The sequence below is a fragment of the Hylaeus anthracinus genome, unplaced genomic scaffold, assembly GCF_026225885.1.
Source record: "Hylaeus anthracinus isolate JK02 unplaced genomic scaffold, UHH_iyHylAnth1.0_haploid 11997, whole genome shotgun sequence".
Lineage (NCBI taxonomy): Eukaryota > Metazoa > Arthropoda > Insecta > Hymenoptera > Colletidae > Hylaeus > Hylaeus anthracinus.
Window position 1 is genome coordinate 3,417,417 of NW_026534344.1, and position 13,055 is coordinate 3,430,471.

A 13,055-nucleotide genomic window follows, 5' to 3' on the forward strand; every position below is an offset into this window, starting at 1 on the left:
TTTAAACTCTTCGAATCCTTATCTTCTTTCAAAGAGAACCTTGGGTGTCGATTAATTTAGCCCTATCGAGCATAACAGATGCTTGACAGTCGTGGAAAAACACGGTTACAGAAGGTAAAGTGCGAGCGCCAGCTTCTTGGAACGTTGGGGTGGTGCGACGACCGTCGAGGGGTGAAAAGTAGGCTCGCTCGCGTTGCTCGTTTTTGTCGTTGGATCCTTCGTCGACGCACTTACGTCGCAACATCTGGCGACGTAGCGGCGCGAGGATGTCGCGAGAGGGAAAAAAAGGACGCGGTAAGCGATGCGAGAATTCACCGATGGATTAGACGATATTCGCGGAATGCGCCATCTCTTCTTCTGATCGAATCGATTCTACGATGCGCTTTTTACGATTTTCAGACCCAAATTATTATATAGAATAGATGTAGTTCAAGTTTATGGATTATAAAATTTTGTCGTAATCGTAGGTCACTTTTGATCCCACAAAGGGCAGGCAAGCGTGTCGAAATCTTTTTAGACTCCGTGGTTCGCGTAATCGCAAAAAGGAGACAACGCAGGGCGCGCCTGTACAGGGGGCTGAGGGACTGGAACGGGGGAGCAAGGACGAGGTGAGATGAATAAATAAGAGGGTTTTGAAAGGCGCTCGCTGTGGCCCAGGAGGTTATTACGTGGCGTCACGCGATGATGTATCCGCGCTGGTTCGGATTGTCTCCGCGAGATGGGACCACCAACCGTGAAATATGCACCAACCCCCGGGTTAAACCCCCTGGAGGCAAACCGCCCTCTCCTTATTCACCACCGCATCACCACCTTCGGATCCCGGAAGGAGATCCCTTCCGCGTCTTCTTGTCGGGGAGACCCGGTGCAGCCTCGCATCCCCGGGGTGCGAATTTGCATATCAATCTTGTAGCTGCATTGCCCTGGACGTAATTAACGTATTAAGTCGACGACCCGCATTTGTCTTTGGTACTACTTCTTCGAGATTCACAGAGTCAACTGCTTCGAGAAAAAGCAAGTCCTGCGCGCAACTTGTCAATATTTATATTCCAGACGGATGACTCTCGCAAGTCTCGCTATCGCGCACGAGCCGCGATCGATAGCTTTTAAAATGTTTTGGCAAATCGAGATGCCCCCTTCCCCCACGAATAGGAGTATCGCGATGGAACATTAGGAGGGATATATTTGGCCGATGTAGCAATAATTTCCATGCATATATATGTATGTAGGTGGTGCAGTGACGGCACATAGATCACAAGGGCTCGCCGACACGCGACAGCACGTGCTCGCTGAAACCGCTTTTCTCTCTTCCTCCCTCCGACTCCCACGTGCCTCTGTACTTAGGGTGAACTTCATGAGCTTTCCACCCACCGCAAACGACAAACCACTCGAGTGGATCCCCCCCAGTACGTATGTGGCATAACCCTTCTTCCAGCCATTATACTAACGCTATTCATCCTTAATACAACGAATCGCCGGGATATTCTCGACTCGTCGAGACTCGGGAAAGTCACTCCAGCGTACGTCGAAAGTCTCGATGCCGGTTTGGAAAATATTTTGGAAACGGTAAGGACCACGGTCGCGCGAGAGCCGCGAAACGTAAACAGTAAATATGAACACTGGCTCGATACATTCGGCAACGAGCGTCGAACCGATCAATTGGAACCCGTCGGCCGTGAAGATCGTTCGTCGAAGAAACTTCGGAGCGTCTAATGGTTAAGCCGTCCGAGAAGATTGTCCTTTTATAAAAGCGACGGGCTGCCGTTGAACGTGCAGCGACATGTCTGTGTTAGTGGAGGTGATCGATGTATGGAATAATGACTATCGTTACCAACGCCGAAGCAAGCGTCGAAGCTCCGAATCGCCGCTTATAGTGTACTGTAAGTGTGTCTCTTTATCGACTCTTGTACGCGGTATTAGATATTAGTATCGACGAGTTCAGCAGAGCTCGGAGCGTTTTTTGGCGGAAACGAGCGCCGATAATATCGCGATTCCCACACTTTCACGCGTTGCTTAATTAAACGCGAACATCGAGCGATCATTCGATTTAATTAAGCCTGCGAGCCGACGATTCTCGTTAAATTCCGAGGCGAACGGGAGAATCGAGAGCCGTTTGCCATCGAACCGGTGCCGCTGGTAAATTCGTCAGCGAATCGAGTCGGTGCAGCTCGTACCGTGCAATAATCGCGTCCAAACGAGGGGATGACGGACAACGCGTAATCATATTACGATGCTATGGCCTTTAGCTCTCCTGGGGACGTGGTAGGGCCGTGTGTTTGACATTTACCATTTCCCGCGGGAAGCTAGGGACTTCGTCTATCATCGGGAGCATCCCATTCTCGTAACATTTACCAGATACTTCGCTCCAAGGATTTCGTTCCACCACCGTCGCTTTCGGTTTGATTTCTGCGATCGTATCTTGCAACTCTAGAAATTTACCTCCTCGGCTTCTTCTGCTCGATGATCGTGCATATTTTCACTCCATAGACGACCCGGAGCATTACTTTAAGAAAGACGACAACAGAGGCAACGAGTCCCGGGGTGCGTCCTCAACGGCAGACAAGATATATCGCGCTGGATCGCAATTTATTTTTGTATCAAGCGGATGTGTCTAATTAGTTTGTCCCAGCGAAAGTAAGAGCCTCACCTTCCAAGATTAACGGTACTTTAGTGCTGTTTTAAAGAGGTCCGCTCCCCTTCTCCTGGACTCTCGCCCACGAACCGGGATACTCGCACCCCTGCGGAAAATGCTCAGGATTAACCTGCTCCACCTCTCGATCCCTCTCCGACTCTTTGCCTCTCCCCTCCAGATGCTCCTTCCGTAGCTCCTCCTGAACTCACCACTTCGTTATTTCCTACCGCCGCGCTACCCTCGAACGAGAATCAGGTTCGGAGGTTGGAGAGGGAGGAAAAAAAAAGAGTAGCAATCGTCGGAACTTGAAAGCAGGGCATTCTATGATGACTACAAAAGTGGTCCGGCCACTGTTAGGGTGGCGAGAAAGAGGGTGGCAGGGTGAACCGAGGCGAGACAGAGTTACTACCCCCACCGAGGTTTTTTCTGCCCTTGGCTGGATCGAGGTAAGAGGGAGGAACGACGGAGAACGAGAGAAGCTGGATCGCGATTCTCCCTAGCCAAAGGACGCTAGAAGCAGGGACTTGAATTGATTGCTTTCATTACGCAAAAAAGTCACTTCCTCTCTGTCTCCTTCTTACTCCCCTCCCACTTCCCCGTGCCGGCATCCTTCACCTTGGCCCCCGTATTTTTAACTTGTGCCGCGCGACGGTGGCGAATAAGTAAGTGTGCTATTTACATCGAGTCTCGTAAGTTATCGCCGCCCGCCCCCTTCGTCCCTCCGTTCGCGGTACACCGGAGTAATACGGTTAGGGGTTAATCTTTCGCGGTGTAGTTCCCGAATTCCGTAGGACCGCGCGCTAACTTCTCGGTTTTTGTCTCCATCTCCGCGCCATGCTTCCAGAAAGGGAGGGGAAAGCCAGCGGAGGGACAAATTCGTCCGGTGTTTTTCCTCGCGAATGTTTTGCCGCGCGTGAGATTTTCATCGGGGATCCATTAACTCGGTTCGCGATAGCGCAAACAGAAAAATAATTCTTAGCGCGCTTGTCTCTTCGTTTTCATACAAGACGTCTCCTTTTTTTCGCACCTCGCGATCCTTCGAGGTACCCTACGAGCAAGATTAATGCAGCGGTTGCCCGACGGATTAGGAAGGATAGAGGAGGTCGCCTAGGCTACCGATTAGGCAGCCAAGAGCACGGTGTACCCGCGTTATCCCAATGATCGATGCACCCAGAGTAGCGTGATCATCTGCATCTGCCCTAGCCGAATTCTGCCACTACCACAACCATCGCGCGGAGACACACTCTCGGACCCTCTAGCCAGCGATGCCACGGGACTTCGGGGCCACGATCCGAGTTGCGTCCCTATTCGGCTGCAAATGTGTCTCGCGTCGAGTGCCAGCTCGGTCATGTAGAGGACATATTGCCCGTCAACGCGAGCAGAGCCGCTCGTTCGTCCTGGCAAATGATATGCCAAAGTGTAATCTCGGGAGATCCTCCAGAGATTAGGTCGTCCGACGCGGTAATGACGAATGGATCCGCGCCCGGTGCTCGGTCTTTGTTCGCGAGGATCACGCGTCAGGTGAACCAAGAATTTTTCCGAGGGTTCGCCGCGAAGGGGAGCCGAGTCGGTGAAGGATCGTCTATTCATGCGTTTAATCTGGTTCGCGAAGAAGTCAGCTCCGCTACTTCGACTACCAGCTACTGTATATCGTGACTTCATCGAGGAAAAGAATTTTCGTTTCGATTTTTATACCCGACTCGTCTTTCCTCGCGATTCGGAGGAGTCCCTGAGTCCGATAGGTGAGCTTGCTCGCAACAATGTACACGCTCGAAGGTGAAAAAATGTCCGCGACGTAACAGGATGCGGTGTCGGTGGAAATCGATCTGGACGGAGTCGTCAATCGTAAACGCAAAATCGGCAGGCTAGGAAATTACGCGAGGGAGCCTCGTCCACGGTTGGCGGGTGTCAGGTGCACCGGTTGCGCAACGGCACCGTTTGACGACAAGACGCGCGTTTCCCGATCTCACGTATCTAATGTCGGAGGCCGGGCGTGGACGAAGGGCGGGGGAGGTACGCGAGCCCGGTCTGTACGATGGAAAGGAGGAATGAAATAAAGAAAGGAGTCATGAAAGAACGCACTCGAATGTAAACCGGACCCTTGTGAGATTCGCGGCCCGGTGACGGTCCCACCGACGCCGATGGCTGACCGCACCTTCCGGGCGATCCAAGTCACTTCGAACGGAGACCAGACCTTCCCAGAGCAACATTTAGATAGGTGGGGGCCCCTGTGGTCTCTCTTCTCGCCCCTACGGGGGGGCACAGCTCGCCGACATCGCTCTTTTCAGGGATACCGATACACTTTTTTTCGTACCCTCCTGCGAATTGTATCTGTTTCATGCACCATTGGCCGGTCGCGATAACGACCGTGGTTTTTTGGATTTTAATGCTGCCTCGGGGTTTCCGACTCGCGTTCGCTTCGACTTAATTTCAGATCGAAGGATCGCGAGAAAATCGAGGGCAGTCCTCCTCTCGTTTCGAATAGAATATTCCGTGAAACGGAGCTCTGGCATTTCAAATTTTTGACGCACTGCCGTTTTACGAGCGAAACTCTCGCGGAGCATTTTTTTTGGAGACCCGGATCGCATTTTTCCATAAATCCTCGGGCGAGTTTCGCGAAACTTTACCGCGACCTCCGAGCGCCATAATTCGAACGAGTATACCGCAAAAATTGGAAAGCCGCGGAGACGAGTAATTCGCCTCGTTGAAGGGTAATTGGAATACACCGCGCATTGCCTAACTTTCGAGTTATAACGTGCATAAAAGTGACAAGTTTCTTCCGGCGAATAAGCATCTATAGATTACCGTAAATGTTATACTTCGGTATAAGTTCCCAAGGAAAGTATCTCAGCGGCGAGCCCGCAGCAGTTCGTAAACCAGTATATCGTCCCCACCTTCGTCGCCTCCCCCACTCCGTGACACGCGTAACTCGCAGATTCCTAGCCCTTTCCTCCCTCGTCCGCCTTTTCCGTCCCTCCAGGGACTATGAGCGGTGTCCACGGTGTTTGTCTCTGCGTAATCAGTCTCGTAATTAGTCGCGTCAGAGCGTGATAGGCTCCGACGTTCCCGTGCGTGCGGTGATCGAAACGGACCGAGCTCTGCGCTGGATCCTTCTCCTCTGCGATTCAAGGAAACTTCGGTTCCTCTTCATGAAGATAGGTTGCGTTCATCGATCGTGACGAGATCAACGAGAAAGCAACGACACTTGTCAACAAACGGAGCCACTCGAGGCGGTGGTTCGGGACGCGCAGCTGCTCTCCAAAAATCGAGAGTATCCGTCCGCGTTTCTCGTGCTTCTCGTAAACTCTTTGCCAGGACGGTTGGAGCTTTCGATCGGTGATCAAGGATAACCGCGGAGGAGGCGTTCGGCGAACACGAGCGTAAAAAAAAAAAAACGTGGCCAGAGGAAGAGCGGGCGAACGGTAACGGTGGAAGAAGCGGCTCGGAAGAAGTGGAGCGACAAAGGGAAACTCTTAAATAAATAAAATCGATAAGGCGAGACATCGTATCCAAGGAGCAAGGTAAAACCTCCCAGAGAGGGACAGGCTCATGAATAAGCAGTGCTCACGGGGGTGTGCGCCGCGTGATTTCGCGTGGGACTGTTGGCGGTAGACCAGCCGGCGAACGTTTATTTCGCAACCTTTGCCTCTTCCATCCCGATTCCGCCTCTTTCTCTCCCTGGTCCGTTCTCGGTTCCACCAAAGCCGATGCCAATAACGACGTTATCCCGCGCGACGCTCCCGCCGTTTCCGTAGAAACCCCGCGTCGCAGAGCGCCCCACCTCGACCACACGTGATCCCGCCACGGCCAATGGCGGCGTGGATCCTCCTGGCTGGATGCTGATCGAGGGATGCGAAAGGCGGGGTTGCGTGGCCGCGTGGGGATGAAAGCTCGGCGAACGAGGCGGGGGTCGAAAAGCTTCGCGAAGTCACGTGTGCACGACGGCAGAAGCCTCGTTCGTGCTTTCGCGTCGTTGTTACCCGCACGACTGTGCCGCTTTTTTGGGCTCCAGCCACCGTGTCACCGCGACTGATAACGATAACGAGAATCGGACGCGACCGAGTAGAGTACCCTTCGCCCTGTACCGGGCCGAGTCGTCGGTGAACCGAGAGAACGGTGACTTTGGTCCAACATCCTGGGTCGGATTCGCGGTATCGCGGACACGATCGACGCTAATGCGAGAAAGATAATTGTGGAGAATAATTGTGGACGATTACGCGGAAGGATGGACGTTGTTTCAAACCGTACCGGGCGATCGTCGATAAGCGAAGACTGAGAAAACCCGATCCTGCGGACGTTCTGCTTGTTGGATACAGTGAAGTGCAAACTGTGCTCGTGACGGCGAAAATTGTGTGCAGTGGCTGTTGACTGACGTTCGAACGAAACGATTTAAACGTCGCGAACTCGTCCCGCCGTTTCCTACCGATATCCTTGGAGAGGTCATCGAGCGAACCAACGATGAAAAAGCCTGGAGACTCATCGGACGGGTCCAGCTCGCCTCGATCGTTGTGGACACCGTGCGAAAGTGTAGTTCAGTGATGTCGCGCGTATGAGAGAAACGCACCCCCGAGTGTCGCTTAGATAAAGTTCTCTGGCGGACGACGAGGATTCACGCTCTCGATTCACGAAGATGAAGCGACGGCCGACCGGGTGCTCGCCGAAGCCACCCGTCGTCCGGCACAAAGACGCTCCTGATGACAGTCATTGTACCCCGTCGCCATAGACCGGCCCTTCGCGCTCCTGTAAAAAAGAAACGAAAACCACTTCTGGAAGCGTGGAAGAGGTCTTTATCTGTAGTCAATAGGACCGACCGTCCTTCGGACGCGTTTCTCATATTATATATAAATCTACGCGGCGAGAGGAACCACCTGGATTCCCACAGCCGACGGCCGTCGGCTCCTGAGGTGCCGCAATGGACCTCAGCACTGCCTACCGCTACAATCAGAATATGATGGAATATTATACTTGTAAGATAACTCTGCCTTCTACTCGAGATACCATCGTTCGTTTCGCTAGCTTTCTTCCCCCCTCGGAGTTTCTTTTTCTTTGCGTTTCTTAATTCCAACCTCGATTACGCGAATAAAAGTAACGGAAAGACTGGGAAATATTCTGTTTGGTAGAGTTTGACCTGCTAGATCGAAAAGAGACACAATCAACTCGTTTTTCCCGATCGTGAGAGCAACGTCCAAAGCGTGAAGATCGATTTCTCCTCGGGGTTTCCGTCGATTAACCGGAGCGTTGAATAAATAGGAAAGTCGAAGTCGATCCTTCGGCGACGAGTCTGCATCATTGACGAACAAACGAGAACGCGAAAACAAGAAATCTAACGACCTTCGTTTGCCGTTCGATCCGTGGCGGCGATAAAAAAAAGCTAAACCGCAATCGTCGGAGTCCTCGATCCGTGCAGGAACCATTCGCGGAATCGCCTGGCTCTCTCTTCCCCTAAAATCCCGGTGAAAACTTTGCGGATCGCGCGACAAACGCTCGAATAAAATTTCCCGCTTCGTACCCGCGAAAGAACGCCACCGCAGACCCAGGATTCCACGCACTTTCGTTTTCTCTAGCTTTCTTTCTTCTCTAAATCGGATAAGAACCAGCTGGTTTCTCGACGCAAGGAAATTAGCTTCGTCGTATCCGCTCGCAGTTATCCACAAAAAATAAATCGAGCGCGGGATAGCGAAGCAATTCTTCCGCGCCAAGCTAAAATAAAGATCGTTTAAGCCTAATCCGATTAAGAGCGCGTCACTGCGTAGAAAAGCAAACGCCACGCGAAGGCGGAAAAGTGTAAAATTTAACGTTTGAAAAGCGGCGACAATTTCGCGCGAGATACCAGTCACTGGCAAACAAGTCGAGCTTCCCGATCCACGGCGTTCTCATCTAATTAGCGATCGGACCGTATTAATTTGGCGAGTTGGTGCGCCGTTTTAAAGCGCGCAACGATCGAAACCACCGCATGATCCGCGCGTCCGTTCATGGCCGCCACCGCGATTCCGTTCAGACTAATGGGATGATAATAATTATGAAGCATTAACAAGAACGCCGCGGTCACTGCACACGAATCGCAGTCGAATCGTTTCGCAGCTGGCCCGTCGATCTCTCGTTCGACGCACGAAATAACCTGCTCGATGCTTTACAGGATGTCTGTCGGGTTTTTCTTTTTTATGTATTCGTACAGGATTAAGATTTTGTTTATACGGCCATTTCGAACAACGAAGAGCTGTGAAGAATTTCTATCTGTAGTATAGGGGAAAGAATTTGTATTATCCATCATGGCGTGGAACGAGAACTGACCAGTTAGCAGTAATAAATTTGCAAATGTTCTCGTCGAGCTCGTTTCGCGCAACTTTTTCGAATTACGCAAAAATTTCGCGCGTACATCACAACTTCCGCGTTGTATTATTAAACGAGACAGCCGACCGTTCCTGGCTCGGGACAACAAATTTCTGAAAATAAGTCGCGGAGCACCAACGGCGGATCCCATTTTTCCGTCTATTTTTCAAGCAACCGAGTAATAAAGTCTGGCGTGCCGGCAATACGTAACGCCAGACCGTAATGTAATACAGGAACAAAGCTGCCGGAGAAATATCGAGTGACTGCTCGGGGAATCTATACCGAAGTTGGCTAGCGAAGCTCGCTGGCGCACACCTACGCGCTCCTGCGTTGGGAAGGACCTTCCTTTCGATCCTTATCTTTATCTCGAAGTCATCTTCTGAACCTATTCATACGATAAACGCAAAGATTTTTTTCATAATGTCCAATGTGCTTTATTCTGTAATGAATGGACCGAGTAGCGTCTTTCTTCGCGATGGCGTCCCGGAAGTAGCCCGTATCAGCCGCCATATTTTGCATCGTTGTTCTTGCGACGGCCGAAGTCGCGACGGATCGAGGAGGAGCGCGGCTTTCTCCGACGGCGAATCGAAACGCCGATAAAGACTCCGTTGATCCGCGAAGAGAAGCACCGATCAGCGAGCTTCGTGCGCGTGTAATCGGTGAACGCACGTCGATCGGCCGTGAGAAAGTTCGTTGGTGGCGTTTCCGTGTTGGAAAATCGGATCATCGGTACTGGCGGATCGTGTTTAAAGAAATGCTCTTGCAACGTCAACGAAAGGAGGATTCTAGTTGGAAGGAGGAAATCGAGGATGGAAACGGGACGCGCACCAGACGATAATAAGCTTGGAGCGATGCGGTGACTGGGAGAGCAACGGCTCAACAATTCGTAGCGCTGGTAGCTCTGGATTTCGGGGTCTCGGGGGTGGTCCAGCCTGAATTCAGGGACCTCGTATAGTTGTGGTCGGCAGGCGTGACGGCGTGTGTGCGCGCGTAGGGTAGTCATGGTGCTTTTGCCGTGGCGGTGCCACCATGATTCCAGCGATATCCCCCTGACCACCGGCCGCGCCATGGGGATGCGACCATAAACGCGAGAGCGAATTGATTTGCGACCGGAAAGCGCGTATCGTTTCTGGTAATGATCGCGGATCCCTCATTGTCTTGCTGCGCTACCCGGAGATCGCAATACGATACACGCGGTAACGACGGAAGAAAAAAAACCGGATCGACGTTCACGCGTCGCAGCCCAACCACCGATCCATCCAACAATGACGCCTCTGATCGGAATGGTCGGCTCATCGCGATAATTAGCCGCGATTGTTGCGATGCACGCTTGGACCAGAGAGCGAATCGGTTTTGGGTCGACTGTGGGATACTGCGGGGACCCCACGGAGAATATCTTGTAACTTCTTTGACGTGGAACAACTTAAAGAGGCGAAAAATAATCACAAACGCTTACATTTATTATCCCCGATATAGATTCACATGCCAAATAATCGTTGATCCGTACGTTATTGATAACTAATTATAATTGATACGTCTATACACCAGACCTACAGTAACTAAGAGATAAAAGCACCTGTATCGTTAAAAACCTTGTCAAAAGATGCTTGTGTACCATACATTTCGTGAAAGCCGAACCGCGCGCCCGGTGCGGATGAAGTATTTCCCAGTAGAATGGGCCGTTCATGCACAGACGTGAAAGCAAGTAGTTTATCCACTCGAGCGGTTGGACTCGACCGCGTCGCTAAACCGTATCGAAACGAATACCGCCGTTTCGAAGACTCTTACTTTCTCTAGGTTGCGTCCCGATGAACCACTCCGATCTACATTAACGCGACCCGGGTAGAAGAGGTAGATTGACCGAGCGAAAAGGAACAGACCTAGGGGGGGACGAATCGCGCGACCTGTCACAGAGCACGACAGCGTCGGCAGAGTTCGCTTTGCGTTAGGGGTTAGAAACAACGATCATCGAATCATCGGTGCACTGGCACGAACACGGGGACATATGTCGCGGTCCGGGACCCTCCATTACGATATTAGATCGAAGTTATCTATTTAGGTGGATTTAATGCGCGAAAATAATGCCGCTGGCAGGAGGTCGCCTTGGCGAGGAAAGCAAGGCGACAAATCGAATGACGCGGAACGCGTTTGCGTCTGTTATTAGCAAACGCGTTACTTCCGAGGATTAAATACTAGACACGCGACGGTGAGGTGGCGTTCGAAAAATTCCAAGCAGGATCGAAAGTCGTAGGAACAATTTCACGATGTTTAAGCAACGGACTCGACAGTTGGTAGCAACCATGCGAGAGAAGTCGTAGGGTCACGATCGACGCGCTCGAATCCGTGATCGCGATTTCACGGGACAGGATTGGCTTTTTGCTCGCGGAAACTCGCCCTCGCCCGTAGCAGAAGGGTTCCCTCGGCTAATGCACTATCGATTTCCATTTTCCAGGCCACGGCGGAGTTAACCAGCTCGGCGGCGTCTTCGTGAACGGAAGGCCCCTACCGGATGTAGTCAGGCAGAGGATCGTCGAGCTAGCGCACAGCGGCGTTCGACCGTGCGACATTTCCAGACAACTCAGGGTATCTCACGGCTGTGTATCCAAGATACTGTCGAGGTGAGTACCGACACCGTTCCGGCGCCATCCAGGTCTCCGTCGTATCCGTTACAACCGCAGCCCCCGCGGTGACTCGTGGTCCGACGGCAGCAGCCTTGCTTTTTGTTTCTTCCCTCGTTTGGCGCTCGAACGATTTCCTCGATCGATTCGTTCGCATCGGACGAGGGCTCTCGAGTTCTCAGGGATCGCGTTCGTCGATGATAAAATCAAGGAAAAGTTCGGGGATGGATCCGCCGCGTATCGACGCTCTTTCGTCCAAAAAAACTGTTCCGCCTCGACGGCCATCTAATTCGCCGATTCCAAACGACAGCCCGTGACGCAAAATCGCGAATGATTTACGGAAGATCGAGCTCGGCTTGCCAAACGTAACGCCGTAATTTCCGCGCGACGGAGTGGCCGAATCACGGACGCTTGCAGCAAGAAAAGAAGAGCAGCTGAGGGAAAAAACAGAAAGAGAGGACGGAGAGTTGGGCAAAAAAAGGAGACTATTCCTGGTCGGAGTGATTTAATTAAAGACGCTGTTAGGACCACGAGTCGAACGAACCCCGGGACGAAACTGCGACGCCGGAAGGAAGGAACCACCCTACCTCCACCCTTCGCGGGGGGTGCCAGCGAGTGCGACGATATGCGGTTTCCATGTTTTTTCCACCCTACGCCCCGCGTTACGTAACGGGTGGCCTCGTGCCGTTTTGATGGCCCGAATGTCATACGTCCCCGTCGCTCGAATATCATTGTCATACTCGCCGCTCTTTCATCGTATATCCCGCGTATAATAGGCGCCCTGAATTTATTTACTACTTTACCGCTACTCGAGTTGCCGCGCCCATTCGCTCCCTGCCTATCTATCCGAGATCGCGAACCAAATTTAAATGCTCCTCGATGAATCTCGAGCTGTCCATCGGCCAAAGGGAACGTCGACTCTCCAGAAAAAGAGCCAGAATCCATTCGTGTGTAGACTCCGAATAGAATAACGTCGCAAAGGGGCTATTCTCCGTCGTTTCCCTCGAAGAGCCCTTAAAAAGCAGTTCCATCCTCACCGAGACAGTCAAAGAAGGTTTTTCGGTTGAGCAGGACGCGCTCCTTCGACCCTTCGCCTAAAGTTTTCACCGCTGCGAACCCACGCGTAGTCGGAACAGGCCGCTTCCGCGAAAAACCGACGCGAGTCGTCGCGACGTATCAGCGGCGCGTGACTGCGTAAAGCGTCGGCGTTAACAGCGTCTCGTCGTCGCGACTCGAAGCCGTTTTCGTCGCTCTTTCGCTTCCTCGAGCTGTAAAGTCAGAAGGTTGTAAAATTACATATGTACGGATAATAGAAACAAAGTGGTCGCTTCGAACCTGTCGTCGATCGACGTGATCGTCTCGGTCTCCATGCTCGAGAACGCGCGTTTCCTCTGACCTCTTCGATACGTAGATATAAATAACACCGAGCATTGCGTCGCGATACTCTTCGACGCTTCGCGTGGACTGTTAGGTATTCG

At 52.0% G+C, this 13,055-nt stretch overlaps 1 protein-coding gene across 8 annotated transcripts in view; it reads left to right on the forward strand.

The window, feature by feature from the left end:
* LOC128889402 (paired box protein Pax-5-like) overlaps nucleotides 1-13,055 on the forward strand; it is a 114,550-nt gene that overhangs the window by 76,853 nt on the left and 24,642 nt on the right. For 7 of the 8 annotated variants that reach the window (XM_054147017.1, XM_054147010.1, XM_054147011.1 and 4 more), the window contains exon 4: nucleotides 11,412-11,577. In XM_054147017.1, coding sequence (XP_054002992.1) covers nucleotides 11,412-11,577 — 166 coding nt within the window. Of the gene's footprint in view, nucleotides 1-1,643; nucleotides 1,878-11,411; nucleotides 11,578-13,055 lie in introns of those variants that run through there. The other variant, XM_054147016.1, reaches the window with a different exon arrangement.